This window comes from Rhincodon typus, chromosome 6 (genome assembly GCF_021869965.1).
Source record: "Rhincodon typus isolate 14 chromosome 6, sRhiTyp1.1, whole genome shotgun sequence".
Classification (NCBI taxonomy): domain Eukaryota; kingdom Metazoa; phylum Chordata; class Chondrichthyes; order Orectolobiformes; family Rhincodontidae; genus Rhincodon; species Rhincodon typus.
Window position 1 is genome coordinate 63,714,374 of NC_063337.1, and position 22,075 is coordinate 63,736,448.

At 42.5% G+C, this 22,075-nt stretch overlaps 2 protein-coding genes across 11 annotated transcripts in view; one reads left to right on the forward strand and one right to left on the reverse strand.

Moving 5' to 3' along the window:
• Nucleotides 1-10,772, reverse strand: part of fam76b (family with sequence similarity 76 member B) — an 84,007-nt gene extending 73,235 nt beyond the window's left edge. For 4 of the 5 annotated variants that reach the window (XM_048598256.1, XM_048598255.1, XM_048598254.1 and 1 more), the window contains exons 1-3: nucleotides 10,439-10,772; nucleotides 465-529; nucleotides 321-375 (exon numbers count right to left, since the gene is read on the reverse strand). In XM_048598256.1, coding sequence (XP_048454213.1) covers nucleotides 321-375; nucleotides 465-529; nucleotides 10,439-10,519 — 201 coding nt within the window. In that variant the 5' untranslated portion in view covers nucleotides 10,520-10,772. The remainder of the gene's footprint in view (nucleotides 1-320; nucleotides 376-464; nucleotides 530-10,438) is intronic. The other variant, XM_048598258.1, reaches the window with a different exon arrangement.
• A 144-nt stretch (nucleotides 10,773-10,916) lies between these two features.
• Nucleotides 10,917-22,075, forward strand: part of LOC109938347 (centrosomal protein of 57 kDa) — a 39,565-nt gene continuing 28,406 nt past the window's right edge. For 4 of the 6 annotated variants that reach the window (XM_048597961.1, XM_048597963.1, XM_048597962.1 and 1 more), the window contains exon 1: nucleotides 11,356-11,478. In XM_048597961.1, coding sequence (XP_048453918.1) covers nucleotides 11,434-11,478 — 45 coding nt within the window. In that variant the 5' untranslated portion in view covers nucleotides 11,356-11,433. Of the gene's footprint in view, nucleotides 11,479-22,075 lie in introns of all 6 variants that reach the window. The other 2 variants (XM_048597959.1, XM_020536760.2) reach the window with 2 other exon arrangements.

Genomic DNA, 22,075 nt, shown 5'->3' on the forward strand with positions numbered 1-22,075 from the left:
TAATTACCACAGACTACTTGTGTTGAGCAACATGACTAATTCTCTCACAAACTCAATCTGTAGACATAATTTGAAACAACAAGATAAATTAAAGCAAACCCTAAAATGAAAAACTGGAACAAAAGCCAAGCACACTCTGCTTACCCTGCTCAAACTCAAAAGCTGGATAGCAGCAATACTGCAGCACATACATTATTTACTAGTAGAAATTTCACTACTAATACTAAAATATTAATAATTGTCCCAGTAACAAAATTTAGGACCTGCAAGTTCTTATAATCCGTGTTATTAAAGCATCGCAAAACATCACATCAACTTACTGTTCCAAACTGCTTCACATTCTGTGCACATTTCTTGCATATTGTGTTGGTTTTGCTGCACAAAATAAGAAACCCATAATTCAGAAAAGGTTAAGATTTCAAATGGGCACAGAACTAAATGAAAGCGTGTTATTGCAACTGTACCTTTCTTGCTGGAATTCAGTTCTGCAGTATGTACACTTGACTACTGGATGTGCTATCCGACACTCCTTTTTAGAAGATAAACAAAGCACTCAGTCAAATATCACAATATTTTTCAAAGCACATTAAAACAAATCCAAAGGAAATATCAGATGAAAAACTTAAAGCAGTAGATGTTAAACATTGGTTGAAAGGAAGAAAGGTACAGGTAGTGATGGAATTCCAGAACCTGAGCTTAGATAACCAATAGCACGGTCACCAATGCTAAAACAGTTGTCAATGAAAAGGTATAACAGTGCAGAATTAAAGTAGATATCCACTGGCTGTGTATTGGAGGAGATTACGAAGATAGGTAGCAGCAAGGCCACAAAGGGAGGAGATTTCAAAATCCAGACGCTACTTCACAAAAACACATTAGGTCAGCAAACCCAAAGGTGAGACAGGAAACGCTGCTGGGAGCTAAGGCATAGACAGTAGGAGCTTTGGATGACCTCAAGTTTATGGTAGAATGTGGGAGACCAGCTTGGAGTACGTTGGAATATTTAAGCCTAGGAATAATGAAGGCATGCATAGAGGTATCAGCAGCAGCTGTGTTGAGATAGGGGTGAAGTTGCGCGATATTACTTGGGTGAAAAAGGTCTTATAAATGGCAAATAAGAGGTCAGCGGCTCATCAGGATCAGATATGACACCAAGGTTGTGAACACACTGACCTAACCACAGACTATTAGCAGAGACAGGAATGGAGTCAATAACTAGAAAAAAAAAAGGTGTTTTTGCCCATGAAATAAAATAACTGCATTATCCCCCACTATGGGTGCAAATAGAAAATACAGTTTCAAATTGTCACACTAATACCTTGTAGGTTGAAACAATAAGTTACCTTGACTATCCCAGGTATAGGACGAAGAAAAAGATACTGTATGATCTACCTCTAAGAATGGAGCTATTTTTGCAATAAATGTATTTGATACCTAATAAACCACAAAGGAACATAGTATTTTAATTGAAAACATTTTAAAACAGAATTTTAAATAACTTGGAATTTCAATTGCCTATATTAAAAATAGTCAGCTTTAAAATACTAAAATCATATAATTAAGCAGATGAACAAGTTGAAGAAATAATTTATTGCAAACAGTCCAGAAGTTCCTCGAAGTGATGATAACAGATGACCTGTCCTGGACTTCCCACGTAAATAGTCAAGGCAGCACAACAACGCCTCTTCTTCCTCAAGCAGCTCAGGAAATTTGGCATGTCCATAAGGTACCTCACCAACTTCTACAGATGCATCATTGAAAGCATACTGTCCGGATGCATATCAGTCTGGCATGGGAACTGCTCTGTCGAGGACTGTAAGAAACTACAGAAGGTGCTTTGCATAGCCCAGACCATCATGGAAACCAACCTTCCATCCATGGACTCCATTTACATGATTCGCTGCTGCAGAAAGGCTGCCAACATCACAGATCCATTGCACCCCGGTAATGATCTATGACAACCTCTTCCGTCAGGCAGAAAATACAGAAGCCTGAACACACGCATGAGCAGGTTCAGGAAGAGCTTCTTCCCAGCCGTCAAGACTGATGAATGGACTCTCCAGCCTCAAAATAATACTGATCTTGCTAATGTTGATCTTGCCTAGTGGATGCCCTGTGCAATGTGACCTGTATGCCTCTAAGTCTTCTTGATCTGTACATCCTTTGCTTATTATGATCTGCCTGTACCGCTCGTAAACAAAGCTTTACACTGTTTTTTGGTACACGTGACAATAAATAAAATCAAGCAAGCAGCTCTGCACCTCTCAAAAGAGCCACATCTTCAACAAATTATTACAAAATTTTCTCTCTGCTCCAATCGGAGGCCAGTGCAGCAAGCTAGTAAACAAATTACTTAATAGAAACTGCAACAAGAATTCCCAAATTCTGGGTTGTAAACACCAAAAGGATTGCCTCTAGAGGGGAGGCTGTCCAGTCCAAAGGCTCTGACAGAACAATCTCAGAAGCCAGGATTGATGCGAACAACAAGACCAAAGCACCCTTTAACTCAGGAGCCACTTTTAACAGCAAGTTTGAGTGGGTCTGGGTTGTTTATGCATGACTTGGCACCGGCAAGCAACAACTCAGTAATAAAAACAAGGTGCTGGAGAAAATGAGCATGCATGGAGGGAGAAACACAGATAATAGCATCCGATGTTTCTTTATTCAGAAGGAAAGAGAAGCAGAGAATGTGATGGGTTTTAAGCATAACTCGGACGCTGACCAAACACAGAAAAAAAGGTCATGTGGCTGAATTGGGAAAGTGGATTGAAATTTCGCTATATTTCTAGACTTGCCAGTTTGTTGGTACAGGCTCAGGATGGCAACTCTGTTTTGTGGGCACCAGTAACAAGACAAAAAAACGAAACTGTGAAGAGGAGAGAGGCTGGTGAGTGAGTGCATGGTGAACGTGGAGGTACAGTGAATTTGGAAAGGGAAAGCCAAGTGTGACAAACTGCCTAGGAACAGGAAACACTAAATATTGGGGCGGGGGTTGTTGCTGTTAAGTAAATGCAGGTGGAGGGGGCAGATTTGAATGTTAGCAGGTAGAGTATGTGCACAGTAGTGAAAGCAGAAAACAAGAGGTGCTAACTGAAGGTATTTGGCATGCTTGCTTTCATTGGTCACAGCATTGTAAGGTATTTCTGCTATAACGTGTGTTTCGTTAATGTGAATTGGCTGTAAAGCGATTGATGAATAGTGGACGCTGTTTGGATAATGCAAACTTTCTACTTCTGTAGCGATTTTTTATAGCACGAGAGCACACAAGATCGCAACAATTGCGTTATACGAGAAATACCTGTACAGAAGTTGGGACGCCATGTTACAGCTGCACAAGTATTTGTCCTATAACACAATAGTTATGTTCTTGTGTGACCTCGCACTGTAGAAAATAAAGTTATAGAAAAAAAAATCACTATACTGTACTGTACGAAGTTCGCGTAATCCAAACAGCATCCACTATTCAATCGTGTTACAGCTAATTCGCGTTAATGAAACACGCACTATAGCAGAAATAACCGTACAAGACATTGGAAAGGCCACAGCTTGAGCACTGCATACAATTCTGGTCAACCTGCTATGGGAAGGATGTTATTAAACAGGAAAAGGTGCAAACAAAAAAATTTACAAAGGATGTTGCTGGACTGGAGAGTTTGAGCTATGGGGAGAGGCTGGATAGGCTGGTGTGTTTTTCTCTGGAGAGCCAAAGGCTGAGGGGTTACCTTATAGAGGCTTATAAAATCATCAGGGCCATAGATAAGGTGAATATTGGGGACCTGAGAGGCAACTTAACACACAACTGCATGTAGGGAACAAGCTGCTAGAAGAAGTGGCAGAGGGGTATACAATTACAACAAGTTGGGCAGCACTGCTGCCTCATTGCGCCAGGGACCCGGGTTAGATTCCACCCTTGGGTGACTGTCTCTGTGGAGTTTGCACATTCTCCCCATGTCTGCGTGGGTTTCCTCCCACAGTCAAAGATGTGCTGGCTAGGTGGATTGACCATGTTAAACTGCCCATAGTGTTCAGGGATGTATAGATTAGGTGGGTTATAGGGGATGGGTCTGGGTGGGCTGCTCGGAGGGTCGGTGTGGATTTGTTGGACCGGTTTCCACACTGTAGGGATTCTATGATACTCTACAAAGTAAAAGAAATTTGGACTGGTGCATGAATAAGAAAGACTTGGACCACATGCAGGCAAATAGAAGAGTTCAGTTTAGGAAATCTGGTTGGCATGGAAATGTTGGGCCAAAGGGTCTGTTTCCATGCTGTATCACTTTATAAGGGTTTGGGGGCGCAGGCAGGATGGACAGCGATCTGAGACCTGTACAATTACATGAAGTATCACTCTTACAAGGTATTTTAAAAGTAAATTGTACATGTGAAAATCCGAATGACATTGTCTACACCTGAACTTTAACTACAAATTGAAGGTTACAATGTGGCATTCTTACTGTTTTGGTGTTGCTGGTGAGGCAGGGGGTGGAATCACGTGAATTTTCATGTGTTAAAATGAAGTCACATCGGAATGGAGTTTGTGAAGCACTTCACTAAAATGCACAAGATCATGTTTTAATTAAATGGAACAAGTGCAACACAAAACATGCAACTTCACATGTCAGAAAATACGTAGATGATTCACAAGCTATTTTGTATCGGATTTCAAAAATTCAGTTTGGAATTTGAAAGTCAAGTCATTTAATTGGTTTTTCAAGAGAAAACCTGCCCATGCAAAGCTCTATGAAAAAAAAACATGATTTTAAATAAGTTGTACCCTCAAAAGGGTAAGGAAGATGTACTGGGATGATGGTGTCGTCGCTGGCTAGACAGCCTGTCCCAATTGCCCAAAGAGCAGTTCAGAGTCAACATATTGCTGTGGGTCTGGAGTCACACCTAGGCCAGACCAGGTAATAGCTGTTTCCTTCTCTAAAGCACATTAGTGAACCAGATGGGTTTTTCCCAACAATCAGCAAAGGATTCATAGTCTTCATTAGACTCTTTTATCCAGATATTTATTGAATGCAAATTCCACCGTCTGCCATGGCAGGATTCGAACGTGGGTCTCCAGAACATTATCTAGGTCTCTGAATTAACAGTCCAGCAATAATACTACTAAGCCATTGCCTCTCCTTGTCAGTTTAAAATTTTCCAAATGATGCAAAACTTGATAATTTAGTGAGATACCAAATGACTTCAAGGTGACAGAATGATTGGCAAAATCAACAGGTACCACTTAACGTGAACTTATTTTTTGAAGGAACAACATTGAGAGACAGTGTTACGAATGGAGTTAAAACTAATTTGAATATAGATTACATATATAGGACAGATTTTATTGAGGCCTGGGCAATATAGGCGATAGCAAGATGTGTGGCAGAATCAGAAGTCCAGCACGTTCGAAATGTATAAGGAGAGGTGTTCTCATGGAAAAACATAGGATTCCTAAGGGGATTGACAGGGTAAATGCCGAGAGGACGTTTCCCCTCATTGGAGAGTCTAGAATCAGAAGGCATAGTCTTGGAATAGTGGGTGCCAAATTAAGAAGAGGAATTTCTTTCATCAGAAGAAAGTGTGCCTTTGGAGCTGCCCACACAGCTCTCCATGGCAAGAAGAGTCTTTGTGCATATTTAAGTTTGAGATAGTTATAGATTCTTGATCAGTAGGACAATCAAGGGTTACAAGGAAAAGTCAGGAAAGTGAACAAGGAATACCAGATCAGTCATGAACCTACTGAATGGAAGAGCAGGGTTGAGGGGCTGAACAGCCTTTTGCTGCTCTTATTCTTTATGGGCGACCCTGATGAAGGAGGATCTCACTTTTATGCCTTTGCTGAGTGATGTGGTGGGTTTCTCACTGGCCGTGATGAGCAGCAATTACAGGGGATTAATGAAGTGCCATATCACAACGTAACTTATTAATATACAATTTCGCATCTTATCAAATGTGCCAAACAAGCTAGATATCAACAAATCTCAACATGGAAATCAGAGCAGGTACTTGGTTAACAAGGTGTAGAGCTGGATGAACACAGCAGGCCAAGCAGTGTCATAGGAGCAAAAAGGCTGACGTTTCGGGCCTAGACCCTTCAGCGGAAATGGGGGAGGGGAAGGGGGTTCAGAAATAAATAGGGAAAGAGGGGGAGGTGGACAGAAGATAGATAGAGGAGAAGATACGTGGAGAGGAAACAGACAGGTCAAAGAGGCGGGGATGGAGCCAGTAAAAGTGAGTGTAGGTGGGGAGTTAGGGAGGGGATAGGTCAGTCCAGGGAGGACGGACAGGTCAAGGGGGCGGGATGAGGTTAGCAGGTAGGAGATGGGGGTGTGGCTTGAGGTGGGAGAAGGGGATAGGTGGGAGGAAGAACAGGCTAGGGAGGCGGGGACGAGCTGGGCTGGTTTTGGGATGCGGTAGGGGGAGGGGAGATTTTGAAGCTTGTGAAATCCACATTGATACCATTGGGCTGCAGGGTTCCCAAGCGGAATATGAGTTGCTGTTCCTGCAACCTTCGGGTGGCATCATTGTGGCAGTGCAGGAGGCCCAGGATGGACATGTCATCTGATGAATGGGAGGGGGAGTTGAAATGGTTCGCGACTGGGAGGTGCAGTTGTTTATTGCGAACCGAGCCTCCGCTTGGTTTCCCTGATGTAGACGAGCCACAACGGGTACAGCGGTGAACATCTGCTTGATGTGGAAAGTCTTCTTGGGGCCTGGGATGGGGGTGAGGGAGGAGGTATGGGGGCAGGTGTAGCACTTCCTGCGGTTGCAGGGAAAAGTGCCGGGTGTGGTGGAGCTGGAGGGGAGTGTGGAGCGGACAAGGGAGTCACGGAGAGAGTTGTCCCTCCGGAAAGCAGATAAGGGTGGGGAGGGAAAAATGTCTTTGGTGGTGGGGTCGGATTGCAGATGGCAGAAGTGTCGGAGGATGATGCGTTGGATCCGGAGGTTGGTGGGGTGGTACGTGAGGACGAGGGGGATTCTTTTTTGGTTGTTATTGCGGGAACGGAGTGTGAGGGATGAGTTGCAGGAAATGCGGGAGACACGGTGGAGGGCGTTCTCGACCACTGAGAGGGGGAAGTTGCGGTCCTTGAAAAACGAGGACATCTGAGATGTACGGGAGTGGAATGCCTCATCCTGGGAGCAGATGCGGCGGAGGCGAAGGAATTGGGAATAGGGGATGGCATTTTTGCAGGAAGGTGGGTGGGAGGAGGTGTATTCTAGGTAGCTGTGGGAGTCGGTGGGCTTGAAATGGATATCGGTTTCTAGATGGTTGCCCGAGATGGAGACAGAGAGGTCCAGGAAGGAGAGAGAGGTATTAGAGATGGTCCAGGTGAACTTAAGGTTGGGGTGGAAGGTGTTGGTGAAGTGGATGAACTGTTCGAGCTCCTCGTGGGAGCACGAGGCGGCATCGATACAGTCATCAATGTAACGGAGGAAGAGGTGGGGTTTAGGGCTTGCGTAGGTACGGAAGAGGGATTGTTCCACGTAACCGACAAAGAGGCAGGCATAGCTTGGGCCCATGCGGGTACCCATGGCCACCCCCTTTGTCTGTAGGAAGTGGGAGGAATTGAAAGAGAAGTTGTTGAGGGTGAGGACGAGTTTGGCTAAGCGGATGAGGGTGTCAGTGGAGGGGGATTGGTCATAGAATCAGATGGGAGATGCACCACAAGGCCAAGGCAGGTAGTTAATGAGGCATGGTTGATAAGATATGGCAAGAATTTTCACTGGTCCTCACAGCGAGAATCTCTCAAAAAATACTATGCAATTTACTCAAACCCCTAGTGTCAGTTTTAAGAACACATTTAACAGTTCAACAAAAAAAAAGCTATTATAATCATATAACTGGACTTGGCAATAAACTTCCAGAAACATCTTAAAATCAAAGTCAAGATGACTAACACCATGTACGTACCTCCCAATGGGTCTGGAATGCTAATTATTATGTTATTACCTGCTAAAGATGATCAATTCAAAGAGAGAAAAAAATCCTACCTAACAAAATTGTAAGTTGCATCTATCAGACAAGGTGACATTAATGACTTTCCACTTAACCTCTAGAAAAGGCTAAATTGGCTATCTGCAATGCCAACCTTTGTCTCAACGGTAACTGTTTCTCTGCCTCCAGAAGCCTTAATTACACTTCCATAGTACTAAACTCAAATACCTTTCAAACCATAAAATTGTGAAACAGGAGTTAGTTCAAGGCTCAGCGCTACTCTATAAACATCTACTAACAAGCCCAATACCCCCAAGTCTGGGTTACAAAAGAAAAGCCCGTAAAGAACAGCCAACCATATGCATTTATGTTTTCTGCAAGCTCTTTCATCAAAACAGTCAAACAGAAGTTACATTTCAAGCAAAAAAAATTCCTCTTAAGTATAGGCTAATCGGTTACAGAAAAATTGGTTAAAATAAATATGAACTAAGAACATGGCTCATTGAATAAAATAACTGTAGGAAAATTGCAGCAAAACGCAATTAGGATCCTCCTTTGGAAACCAAGAGTTAACTTACTGACCAGTGCACTTCACAAAGTTGATGTTAAGAATTTTCTGGCCAAGACAATTTTTCATGTTAAGAACTTTATGAATCACAAATTAAATGGTGTCAAATATTTTGCCTGTATTGAATCATCATAACAGCATGTGTTTCACAAGTCAAAATGAAGGAACAAAGTTTGTCAAAGAAGGAAGTTATCAATTTATACAACTAAAAATAGGAGACCAAGTAAAGGCCCAAATTACTTATATACTTGAAAGTCTTAACTCTCTTTAGTTAAGTCTTATGTTGAAATCTGATAATCAGCAATACATAAAACTCATCACACATATCACATCTGCAATATATCTCTCCTATAAATCTACCATGTGTTACTTGGGGCATTTTCAACTTCATACACCAAAGTAAAAATCCATTGCAAAAAATGATGAACTGGCATTCAAGACAATCATGCATCACCCTGGTCACAACTTTGGATGTGTGCTGAAAAATAAACATTTACAAAGGGAGCAGTGATGGCAAATGAAAACTGTGCACTTTTCAATCATATACCATGAAAACCACTCATGATGCAGTGGGAACTTCCCTTTGGAAAAAAATATGGAAGCTGGATGTTATCCACTTTAAATTTTTAAGACATGTAGATCTAGTCAAGTATTCAGATCTTTTCATATCATGGCATCCAATACAATTATTGCATAATTAAGACTAACAAACAATAATGATCCTTGAAAGCTGATAAAGTAATCGATAGGATTGTGAAGACTATAAAAGTCTTTTAGGGCATTTTAAAAATTTCAGATGCATTTTACTCAAAATGGTAACACGGTTTCTTACTCCACAGATGCATCCAGACCTGCTGACTTTGCTTTTAATTTCAGATCTCCAGCATTTCATTTTAAAAATTGTTGAACAGGCCTCAGTTGGGTACAATGTTTTAGCAATGATGTTAAGATTTTAAAGGGAACACTGGATGTGAAATAGAAAGACACCAGAAACTGGGATTGCTCTCTCTAGAGAACAGTGAAGGTTAAGAAAAGTTTTAATAAATGCATTCAAAATCATGACAGGGTATGCAAAGAGTAAATTAGAAAAAAAAAGTGTTTCCACTAGCAGGTAAGTTAGCAATTGAAGGGCCTAGATTAAATATTAATGGCAAAATAGTGGGAATTTGATTAAAATACTGCCCAAAAGGGCAGAAGCAAACAAAAAATTGAAATGTATGCTTAAAAGGATACAGTACATTTCCCAGTCTTCATTAAACTAAGTAGGTCACTTTTACAGTGTAAACAAGATAGCCAAATGGTCACATCTCTGAAGAGAGATGGGGACAATTATTTACATTAGGGACCTAAATATCTGCGTTTAGAGAATAATTAATTTTTCATTTCATATTCTGGATCTTTCAGTGCATGACAATCAAGAACTTCTAACTTGTTTAATTTTCCATTTGAATTTCTTAGATAATCTAGAAAGTCTGTGAAATCTATTACACATAGTCCTCCTCCTTGTCGAGTTTGTCCCAGGAGGGAACAGCAAAACAACCTTAAATCTTACACGTTCAAACTAATCACTGGATGAAGTGACAGCAAGACACAAAAAGAGAATGGCAGTAGCAAAGAATATCGGGGAAACAGTATTGATGGGAAAAGAGATAACAAGGTGTAGAGCTGGATGAACACAGCAGGCCAAGCAGCATCAGAGGAGCAGGAAGGCTGACGTTTCGGGCCGATTCGAACAGTGACATGGCCAGCTACCACGCGAGTGAAGCTCAAAAGTGGTTTATTGCCCGGCGTCTTCCGCATTGGGCAGGGCCTGCTAAGTGAGAACCAGCGAGTGGATTGGCCACAGCACAACGTACTTGGCCGGATTTTGGATCAAATAAATACAAATGACAAACAGCAGTATAACTCATTTCCGGCGGATAGAGCTGACGTTTACTACAAACCTTACATAGCTGCTGGCCCTGGGAGAGGTCCTCAAACGGGTACCGCTGGTGGCATTTGGTACAAGCATAAAGCGCGGCCATTATTTCAAATACCAATCAATAGGCGCAACCGGCCGCTCTGGCTTCAACGCGTTGCTGGCTTCTTGACACGAGTAGGAATAGAAACCCAGACGTATCAAGACGAAAGAATTTTGCTTCCTGGTTTATTCCCCTCTCCCCGCCAAAATAAAAACACAAAATAAAAAATAATTTATAAAATCACACTTCCCGGCGTCACACCAAACAGACAGCCGATATCAGAAACCAGACGCAAAAATCCGGAGTGTTCAGCCAATCAGAGTCCTCTGTAGTGGAGCGTACTGAAACGCGCAAACCGTCATGACCAATGAAGAGGTGGCTTCATACATCACGCGCGGCTACCAATGGAAAGTGACAGTTAGAGGCAGCGGCGCGCGGACGAACCCGGATTTAAAATGATCACGTGATAGCAGTGGAGGAGTCAAGGCCGCGCATAGATTGTGGGCTCAGAGGGTTTTGTGATTGCGATCGCTTTGTAGGGTTTTTTTTTCCCCCTCACCTAGTATCTTCCTTAGGACCTTTCAGGCAGAGAGAAAATTGAAGAGGCACAAATAAATCCCCTGAAATCTCCCCCTTCCATTGACGAAACCTACCTTTTTTTAAAAGTGACAGCGGCCAATCAGCCGGTTCCACCAATGAGGTGACGGGGCTCCGGCTGGCGGCCCAACCCCCCTCGAAAGGCCTCAAATGGTGGCCTCGGTTGTAATGGCTTATCCCTTCCAGTTTTCAATGTGGTTGTTTTCTGGGCTTTGTCTGTTGATACTTTATAAATAATAGTATATTCGACTACCCGGATATGGCAACTGATTCTAGGAACGGAAGGGTGAGGCTCTCATTTATTGTCTCTTGTGTCAAACGTGACTAACCACGTCGTACTGACGGAAGGGCTGGCATCAGGGTCCGTAGTGTGAGAACCTATGCAGTTTCTTATATTTCGATACTTTGTGCTCCTTCTTGCAGCTGTAAGTAGACAAGCCATGTGGATTCGAGTCATCGTGGTCTTGTTTAATGTCGTTAATGGCCACTCAGTATATTTTACAATACGTAAATGCTTCTCGAACGGTATTTCATACCTTTGCATTAACGGTTTGAGATCTTTTAATAATTTAAAGATTATTTTTCCCCCTACCCACCCCCGCCCAATCTTGAGACTTGCCACACTATTGATATGTAAAGTGAACGTTCGTTACGTGGACTTAGAACATTTTTGTTTTGGGTTGAAGTTGTAATATTAAGTACGATAATCCATATTATGCAAAGTGCCGTCTGTAGATTGTATGGTATAAAGGCTTTGAAATTTGCATTTATTTTCCAAAAATATGCTTAGCATTTGAATTTAGAATTTATTGTCATGTGTACTTTTACGAGGAAAAATACAATGAAAATTGTTATAAGTCGCCTTACTATGGCGCCTGTATTAATGACCGAAGTCATAAGTAAATTTTTATAAGTAACAGTAGTGTACATATAAAGCATTTATACTTAAGATTATGATAGTAGCTTTCAACTTTCCTCCTTATTGCATGTCCACTGTTTGGTGCTACAATAAACTTTCAACACTCATGGTCTATGTCAGAGTACAACCTGAGGGGGTTGACATTTTCTAGTACTTAGTGTACAATGACTCTAAGGCCTGAGATGGTAACCTTTCCCCATAATGTCTCTGTAGTTGCCAACCCAGACCTTGGGGTGAGCCTTGGCAATAATCGTGGGTCTTGGAATATGCCAGTTTGCAACCTTCTGTTGTGAGCAGTGTTTTGCACTGGAAAACCAGCAAGCTGGTCAGAACACTCTAGCAGCAGTTGATGTCTATTGCTCTATCCCTGGGAACTGTCTGTAGAGCATGACTCATGTCCTAGAACAAAGAACAACACAGTACAGGCCCTTCGGCCCACAATATTGTGCCGAACTTTTACCCTAAACCTAAGGTCTATCCAACTTCCACCTCTACCTTGTACTATCATCCATATGCCAATCTAATAGCCGCTTAAATGCCTCTAATGAGGCCAATTCCTCGCCCCTACCACTCCTGAGTAAAGAACCTACTTCTGATGTCTCCCCTGTATCTATCTCCACTCACTTTAAAACTGCCCTCTTGTCATAGGTACTCCACCCTAGGAAAAAGTCTCTGGCTGTCCACTGTATCTATATCTGGGATCATTTTGTACACCTGTATCAAGTCACTTCTCTTCCTTTATCATTCTAAAGAGAAAAGCCCTAGATCTCTCAAGCTTTCCTTGTAAGACTTTCCCTCCATTCTAGGCAACATCTTGGTAAATCTCTGCATGTTTTCCAATGCTTCCACATCTTGCCTGTAATGAGGCAACCAGAACTGGACACAATACTCCAGATGTGGCTGAACCAGGGTCTTGTATAGCTGGAGCATAACTTTATGGCTCTTGAACTCAATCCCTCTATTAATGAAAGCTAACACACCATACGCCTTCTTAACAACTCTATCCACCTGGGTGGCAGCTTTCAGGGAACTGTGGACATAAACCCCAAGGTCCCTCTGCTCCTCCACACTGCCAAGAATCTTTCCGTTAATCCTGTATTCTGCTTTCAAATTTGTCCTTCCAAAATGAATCACCTCACACTATTCAGGGTTAAATTCCATCTGCTACTTCTAAGCCCAGCTCAGCATCCGATCAATGTCCCTTTGTAACCGAGAACAGCCCTCGGCCCTATCCACAACTCAACCCACCTTCGTATTGTCCGCGAACTTACTAATCGACCCTTCCGCTCCCACGTCCAAATCGTTTGCAAAAATCACAAATAGAAGAGGACCCAGAACAGATCCTTGTGGTACACCACTCGTAACTGAGCACCATGTTGAATATTTTCCATCCACTACCACCCTTTGTCTTCTAAGGATCAGCCAATTCTGAATCCAATCTGCCACATTTCCCTCTATCCCATGCCTCCTTACTTTGTGCATGAACCTACCATGGGGAGCCTTATCAAATGCCTTCCTTAAATCCAAGTATACCACGTCCACTGCTCCATCTTCATCCACGTGTTTGGTCACCACTTCAAAGAATTCAGTAAGGTTTGTGAGGTATGATATACCCCTCTCAAATCCATGCTGACTATCCCGAATCAAACTGCCTATCCAAGAGATCATAAATCCTATCTCTGAGCCCTTTCCAATACTGCCCACCACTGAAGTAAGACTAACTGGCCTGTAATTTCTGGGGTTATCCTTTATTCCCTTTTTTTGAACAAGGGAATGACGTTTGCCACTCTCCAATCTTCTGGCACTATACCTGTGGACAGTGAGGACGAAAAGATCATTGCCAAAGGCCCTGCGATCTCTTCCCTCGCTTCCCGTGGAATCCTTGGATAAATCCCATCAGGCCCGGGGGACTTGTCTATCTTCAACTTCCTCAAAATTCCTCGTACATCTTCCTTACTAACATCCACCTCTAGCCTACCAGCCTGTTTTACACTGTCCTCCCCTGCAACTAGGTCCCTCTCAGTTGTGGATACCCAAGAAAAGTAGTCATTAAGGACCTCCTATCTCTTTAGGCTCCGTGCACAATTCCCTTTACAATCCTTGATCAGCCCTACCCTTTCTCTGGTTATTCTCTTATTCCTCACGTACGTATAAAAAGCCTTGGGGTTTTCCTTGATCCTATCTGCCAAGGTTTTCTCATGCCCCCTTCTATATCTCCTAAGCCCTTTCTTCAGCTCCTTCCTGGATAACTTGTATCCCTCTGGAGCGTTTTCTGGTCTTTGTTTCCTAAACCTTATATAAGCCTCCTTCTTCCTTTTAACCAGTCGTTCTACCTCTCTACCTCTCTTAAGAACCAAGGCTCCCTCACTCAACTGCATCTTCCCTGCCTGCTAGGGACATGCATATCGAGCGCACGCAGTATGTATTCCTTAAACAATCCTCACGTTTGTATCGTGTTCTTCCCTGATAGCATCTGTTCCCATTCTGTTACCCAGTTCTTGCCTAACAGAATTATAATTACCCTTCCCCCAATTATAAACGTCACCCTGCTGTATGTACCTATCCTTTTCCATGACTATTGTAAAGGTAACAGAGTTATGATCGCTACCGCCAAAATGCTCTCCTACCAACAGGTCTAACACTTGGCCCAGTTCATTGCCAAGCACCAAATCCCAAAGTGGCCTCTCCTCGTGTTGGTCTATCAACATACTGTGTCAGGAATCCTTCCTGAACGCACTGGACAAAATCCGCTCCATCTGAACTATTAGAACTAAAATGTTTCCAGTCAATATTTGGAAGGTTGTAGTCACCCATGATTACAACCTTGTGACTTCTGCACCTTTCCAGTATCTGCCTCGCAATCCGCTCCTCCACTTCTCTGCAACTATTTAGGGGGTCTGCTTTTTTAAAAAAAAAACCCAACAAAGTGACTGCTCCTTTCTTGTTCCTGACCTCAACCCAAACTGGCTCTGTAGACATATCATTCTCGAGCTGCCTTTCAGTAGCTGCTATACTAGCCCTGACTAGCAATGCGACTCCCCCGCCTCTTTTTTCCACCCTCCGTATTTCTTCTAAAGCATCTAAATCCCAGAACTTCCAACAACCATTCCTGTCCCTGAGTTACCCAAGTTTCTGTAACGACCACAACATCGTAGTTCCAAGTACTGACCCATGCTCTTAAGTTCATCTGCCTTATTTCCGAAACTTCTAGCATTGAAGTATACACACCTCAAACCATCTGTGTCCACAATTACGCTCCATCGACCACATTTCTTTATTAACAACCTCGCTCCCTGTTGTGTCTTTTGGAAGGTTGAATACCTCATCCTCTGAATTACAAATCCGGTTCCCCACCCCCTGCCAATCTAGTTTAAACCATCCCATATAGCTCTAGCAAACCTCCCTCCCAGGATATTTGTGCCCTTCCGTCCTCCCCTTCCCCAGAACGTGCTCCAATTATCCACATAATGGAAGCCCTCCCTCCTACACCAGCCCTATAGCCACGTGTTTAGCTGCACTCTCTCCCTATTTCTTACCTCGTTATCACGTGGCACTGGTAGTAATCCAGAGATAACTACCCTGTTTGTCTTGGACTTCAGCTTCCAACCTAACTCCCTGTACTCATTTTTCATATTCTCTGTCCTTTTTCTACCTATGTCATTGGTACTGATGTGTACCATGACTGCTGGTTGTTCACCCTCCCCTTTTAAGGATCTTGAAGACACAATCAAAGATGTCATGGACCCTGGCACCCGGGAGGCAACTTACTGTCCGTTCGCATTCACAGAACCACCTATCTGTGCCTCTAACTATTGAATCCCCCACTACAATTGCTCTCCTATTCTTCCCCCACTTCCCTTCTGAGCTACAGAGCCAGTCCCTGTGGCTTACCCCTGGTAGGTCGTCCCCCCAACAGTATCCAAAACAGTGTACTTATTGTTGAGGGGAACAACCACAGGGGATCCCTTCACTGACTGTTTCCTTCCTTTTCCCTTTCCTTACTGTCGCCCGACTGCCTTCGTTCTTAGGGGTAACTATGTGCCTGTATCTCGTTTCTATCACCACCTCAGCCTCCCGAATGATCCTGTGTTCATCCAGCTCCAGCTCTCTAGCGTAGTCTTTGAGGAGCTGGAGCTGGGTGCACTTCCCACAGGTGAAGTCAGCAGAGTCACTGCTGTTGACTCGTACCTCCCACATCCTGCAGGAGGAACGTTGCACTGCCCTGACTGCCCATCCTCATTAAATTTAAACTTCCCCAAAAGATTTGTAAAAAGTAGAGAATAACTTACTTACCCTTTTATTCTTGGGTTAGAGAAGGTGGAAGGGATGGGAGACGCCACTCTTGTGCTCTCGCTCCCGGTCTCCTCCTCCGCCGCCAAAAATGAAGGCCCTGAAGCACTAACTGTAAGTTATTACACTCGCCGCTTACCTTTCCAGCAGTCCCGTCACGCTCTCTCCCGACTCGGAGGAAATTGTTGTGCTTATTGACCCTCCACACAGTCTTTTTTTGGTTAGAGGAGGAGGGTGTGTGGGAGACACTATACATGCAGTGTGAGGGGTTTAGCCACTGCCAGAATATATGATTTTACCTTCCCAGCAATCCCCTTGCGCTCTCACCCGACTCCTGCCGCTGAACAAATGGAGCTGTTGAGGAAGTTTGCGATTGACGCCAAAATTGGTGGCATTGTAGACAGTGAATAAGGTTTTCTAAGATTACAGAGAGACTGCAATCAAATGGGTCAATGGGCTGCAAAATGGCAAATGGAGTTCAATCTGGATAAATGCGAGGTATTGCATTTTGATAAAACAAACAAGAGTCAGACTTGTACAATAAATGATGGGGCCTTGGGCATTGTTGAATAGAGGGATATAAAGGTTTCAGGTATGCAGTTTTTTAAAGTTTCCATCACACACAGGCAGGGTGGTTACATGTTTGCTTTCATTGCTCAGTTCTTTGAGTACAGGATTTGGGAAGTCATGCTGAGGTTGTACGGGGTATTAGAAAGGCTTATTCTGGAAAGCTATGTCAAGTTCTGGTCACCCAGTTATAGGAAGGATATTATTAAGCTGGAGAAGGTTCAGAAGAGATTCACCAGAATGTTGCTGGATACGGAAGGTTTGAGTTTAAAAAGAAAGACTGGCAGTTTTTTCCACTGGAGCATAGGAGTTTAGATGTGTCCTTTTATAGAATTTTATAAAATAACGAGGGCTATAAATAGGGTCACTGGTAGTTGTCTTTCCCCTTTAGGATTGGGGATTTCAAGACTAGGGAGCACATTTTTTGAAGTGAGAGGAGAGAGATGTTGAAGAAGACATGAGGGGCAAATATTTTACAAAGAGAGTAGTTCGCATGTGGGATGAACTTCTCGAAGAGGTCTGTGTGAACAATTACAGCGTTTAAAAGGCATTTTGGCTAAGTACGTGAATAGGAAAGGTTTGGAGGGAGGTAGAGGAGGAGTAGGCAGTTGGTACTAGTTTAGTTTGGGATTATGTTCAGCATGAACTGGTTGGACTGACGGGTCTGTCTCTGTGCTGTATGACTCCATGAACTTTGTAGAAACGTAGAAAATAGGTGCAGGAGTAGACCAGTCAGCCCTTTGAGCCTGTGCCGCCATTCAATGTGATCATGGCTGATCATGCAATTTCAGTATCCCCTTCCCACCTTGTCTCGTATCCCTTGATCCTTTAGTCACAAGGGCCGTATCCAGCTTCTTGAAAATGTCTTAACAAACTAGCGCCAACAGCTTTCTGTGGGAGAGAATTCCACAGGTTCACAACGGAGTGAAGAAATTCTTCCTTGTATCCGTTCTACATGGTTTACCCCTTATTCTTAGGGTGTCCCCTAGTTCTGGACTGCCCACCACCACCCCACCAATATCAGGAACATTCTTCCCGCATCTAGCCTGTCCAGTCCCATCAGGGTTTTGTTTCTGAGATCACCCTCATTTTGCTAAATCCTAGCGAGTAGAAGCCCTGTTGATCTGGTTTTTCCTCATATGTCAGTTCTTCCATCCCAGGAATCAGTCTGGTGAATGTTCACTGGACTCCCACAATAGCAATAATATCCTTCCTCAGACTAGGAGACCAAAACTGCGTGCACTACTCAAGGTGGAGCCTCACCAAGGCCTGTATAACTGCAGCATTACCCCTCTCCTCCTATACTCAAATCCTGACACTATGACAAAAGCTACTATCTCTCCAGACCTCTTGCAAAGACACAGCCCACCACACAGTAGACCATAGTCACTTACCCTACCACTGCTATCTTTAAGGGCAAAATGTAGAGAGGTTGAGAATCTGGAATGTGTAGGAAAGAAGTATCTGGGATGGCCTTTCTCACCACCAGTAGAGTTTTGTCATGGCACTTTGAAAATTCTGATACATTCTGTCAAATGACTTTGTCAGCCTGCTCTTGTAAATTGTTTATAGGATCTACTCCTTTTCTCATGGTGGGCATTGCGTATGGACCATTTGCCTGGTGAACTTGTGGTCAAAGATATTTTCTGCACAAACTCTGTCATGAGGAACAAGTGAAATAATATGGTCCAAATGCTTGGAATGTTCTGCAGCAGTGTAGCTACACCTATCCTCACAACATTGGAGGAATGTGGAACTTCAACATCTAGTGATTTGCTGTTTGCATGCACACTGTCTCAAGCACAAGATATAGAAGAAGTCATAAGTTGTTCCTAATCTGTCATTGTTTTGCTTCATGGAATTTTGTCAGTGGCTGCTGCAGCTAACATAACTTGCAAGTTGAAAGGCCAATGATGAGATGTTCTATATCACTTTGTAAACAGAGGGAAATTGTGAGGTTATGCATTTTGACAGGAAGAATAGAGGAGCTGAATGCTATTATTGAAATAGAGAAAGACTGGAAAGTTTTTCAGCATGGGGATTTGGGAATCCAACAAAATGTTGGCATACGAATTGAGTAGGTAATAGTGAAGATAAATAGACTGTTGGCTGTTATTTTAGAGTCTGGAGTACAAAAATAGGAAGAGATAACAAGGTGTAGAGCTGGATGAACACAGCAGGACAAACAGCATCAGAGGAGCAGGAAAGCTGATGTTTCGGGTCTAGACCCTTCTTCAGGAAAAAAAAAATAGGAATTTGTGCTAAAACTAAACAAGGTACTTATCACTATACAAGTGAAATACTGTGATTTGATTTGGTCCCCTTATCTAAGGAGAGAGATGCTAGCACTAGAGGCAGTCCAGAAAAAATTCTCTCAGTTGATTCTGGGTATGGAGGCATTTTCTTAGAGTCTGAATAGGTTGGCCTATGCGCATTGAAGTTTGTATGAATGAAATATACAAGATTCTTGGCATCGGAGTAAGAGGTCAACTATGAGGAAGAATTTCTTTTGAGGGTAGTGAATTCTGAAGTGCTGTCGAGGCTGGGTTGTGACGAATAATCAAGTTTGAGACACAAACTTTTGATCAGTTGCAAAAATTCAAACATTATGGGGATAAGAGGAGTTGAGAACTATTAAATTAGCCAATTTGGTCACAGGTGGAGCAGACTCAATGGGCCAAATGGCCTACTCTGTTCCTGTGTCTTACGGTGTTGTGAATTACAGTTCTAGGAACCTCATGGCATAGTTACAAGGACAAAAGTGAACGTCGTTTTTTCAGAATTTTAAGGCTATTGTGCAGTCACAAGAATGAGACAAAAGAAAGCATAGACCTTTGAACTCTGAAAACAAACACTAAATAGCACTTTTGCAAGCATATCAGTTTGCTATCTAACTCCTAAAGTGAGTAATGGATTTTGATCAGAGGCATAAAAACATGTTAGTTGCCAACTGACTCATTAATGGACTACATGACGTGTACAAAACTGATGATTTTTCCAAGCTAGATAACTACAGGAGTTAATGAGGGCTTTAAACTAAACTTGGTTGGAGGAGGAGGAGAAGGGGTGGGGAAGGTTTAGGAAGAATGAGGCTTGAGGCTTGAGGCTTGGGTAAATCGAGCAAACCAAGGGGTAGATTTGAAGCACGAGAGGAAAATATTAAATGGGAAATGAAGGTCAGAATTGTAGGTTTTTTGTTCTGTCCCTTCCTAAGATGCCACCAAATGCCAAGACTTGGATGTTACAAATGTAAGAAAGACACAACTAGACATTATGTATCTGAGTTCACATAATATTCAAAAGTAAATAAAATGATTTGATTGTCACTGTGTAGAGGTCTGGAGGCAAAATTTTTGAGAACTGCATCCTGATTATTGAGGTACCTGACATTCAAGAGCAACCAGATAAAGGTTGAGGGGAGTGTGCTGATGATCAGAGATGGCATTGATGCAAGAGTTGGATGACCTTGGTTTAGGACGTCAGGATGTATACGAAGTTGCTAGTGGAAGTGGTCCACAGGCATTAATATTAACCCTAATATTAACCACAATTAGGGCAAAGTATATAAGAAGAAATATTAGGTGCTTGTTATGAAAGGGTGACAATCAGGGGTGATTTTAAACTTCATGTAAATTGGAAAACTAATTGACAATGACAATGATAATCTAGATGAGTAGTTCATGAAATGCTTTTGAGAAAGCTTCTTAGAGCAGCATGTTCTGAAATCAATTAGAGAACATATTATATTAACCCAAGTCTTCTGTATTGAGACAAAATTAATGACTTTAGAGCACATGTAACCCTAGACAACAGCCAACAGAATTTGATTGAATTTTACATCCCACTTGAAAGGGGTAGAGCATGTCGAAAAATAGCGTTTTAAACCTGTATAAAGGTAACTAACTCTGCTTTCAGGCCTGCATAGCTCAAGTGAACTGGGATACACGTCTAGGAGAGATCAATAGAGAAGCAGTGGCAGATGTTTAAGAGTATATTTTAGAATATATATTCCTATTGTGAACAAAATTCCAGGACAGTTGATCTATAGTTAACTGTAGTAGTTCAGAAAGCATTGTGCAAAGATGAATGGCAGGTCAGCTGAATGGTCTGAATATAAAGAACAAAATAACCAAAAAGTTAACTGGAGAAAGAAAGAACTTGGATATAATTGAAAGCTGCCAAGAAGCACAAACTGTCTGTCTTATTTGTTTCTACAATATTTAAAGAAGAGTAAATTAAATGAGTGGTCCTCTAGAGAGTATGAATGGGGAGTTAATAGTTTTAAATAAAAATGGCAGATGTCATGAACATGTACCTGTCCTCAATATAATGCGTCACTGTCAGACATGGAACAATTAAGAGCACTTGTAACATTGAGTAATTGAAATCTTATTTTAACCTCCAGACTAATGACCTGTTGTTTCTTCCAGTGTTTCTTTTGCATTCTTTAAATGTTTGATCTCACTCAGCCAGTCTAATATAGTTCAAAATTTTAGTTTTCAGAGCCGGGTACTGGAGCAGTGAGGCTGTGAGCAGCACACCGCACACACCTGTTGCCAAAATGGATGCTAGCTTCCTCTTCTAGGTATACGGCGATGAACCAGAACAAATTGCGGGAAAAAGTGAGCAGATCTGGCAGTATCCATGAAGGGAAATTAGAGTCAATGTTTCTGAGATGACCCTACCTCAGAACTGGGGTGGAGCAGAGTGGTGCAACTTTGAGCCAGTGTGATTCAATGCTGTTGGAGAGAGGGGTTGAGAGTATGCATGGTACTGTGTGGATTTTGGGATGTGGTGAGAGCAGCAGTCTGGAACATTAAACATCATAGAGATACTTATGATCTTGGGTGGACTCAAAGCATGAGGGATAAGACTTGAGTTGGAAACATTGAAAGTCAATACTAGTGTGGTGACAAGAGATCATTTAAAATCTTTTAGGCATGTGGTATTCAATATTGAATGTTGGAAAATTGTATTTTAAATTTCTTTGGTAAAATTAATACCTGTGTGGCCAGTACATATTGCAGATGTTGGAACTGCTCAACGTCAGGTTCCAGTTTACTATTTTCTTTTTGAGGCCCCTTTTTCCCCTATAGTTTTCCTTTGTGGTGCTTTAGCATTAGTCCACACTCTGGGGAGATCCCAAGACCACACCTCAGCTGGAATGAAAGTTGTGCTGTTGGCTTTACTGTGAACCATGTGATAGACATCTAGCTATCTTCCAGCACCCCCTTCCCCTGCTCCCA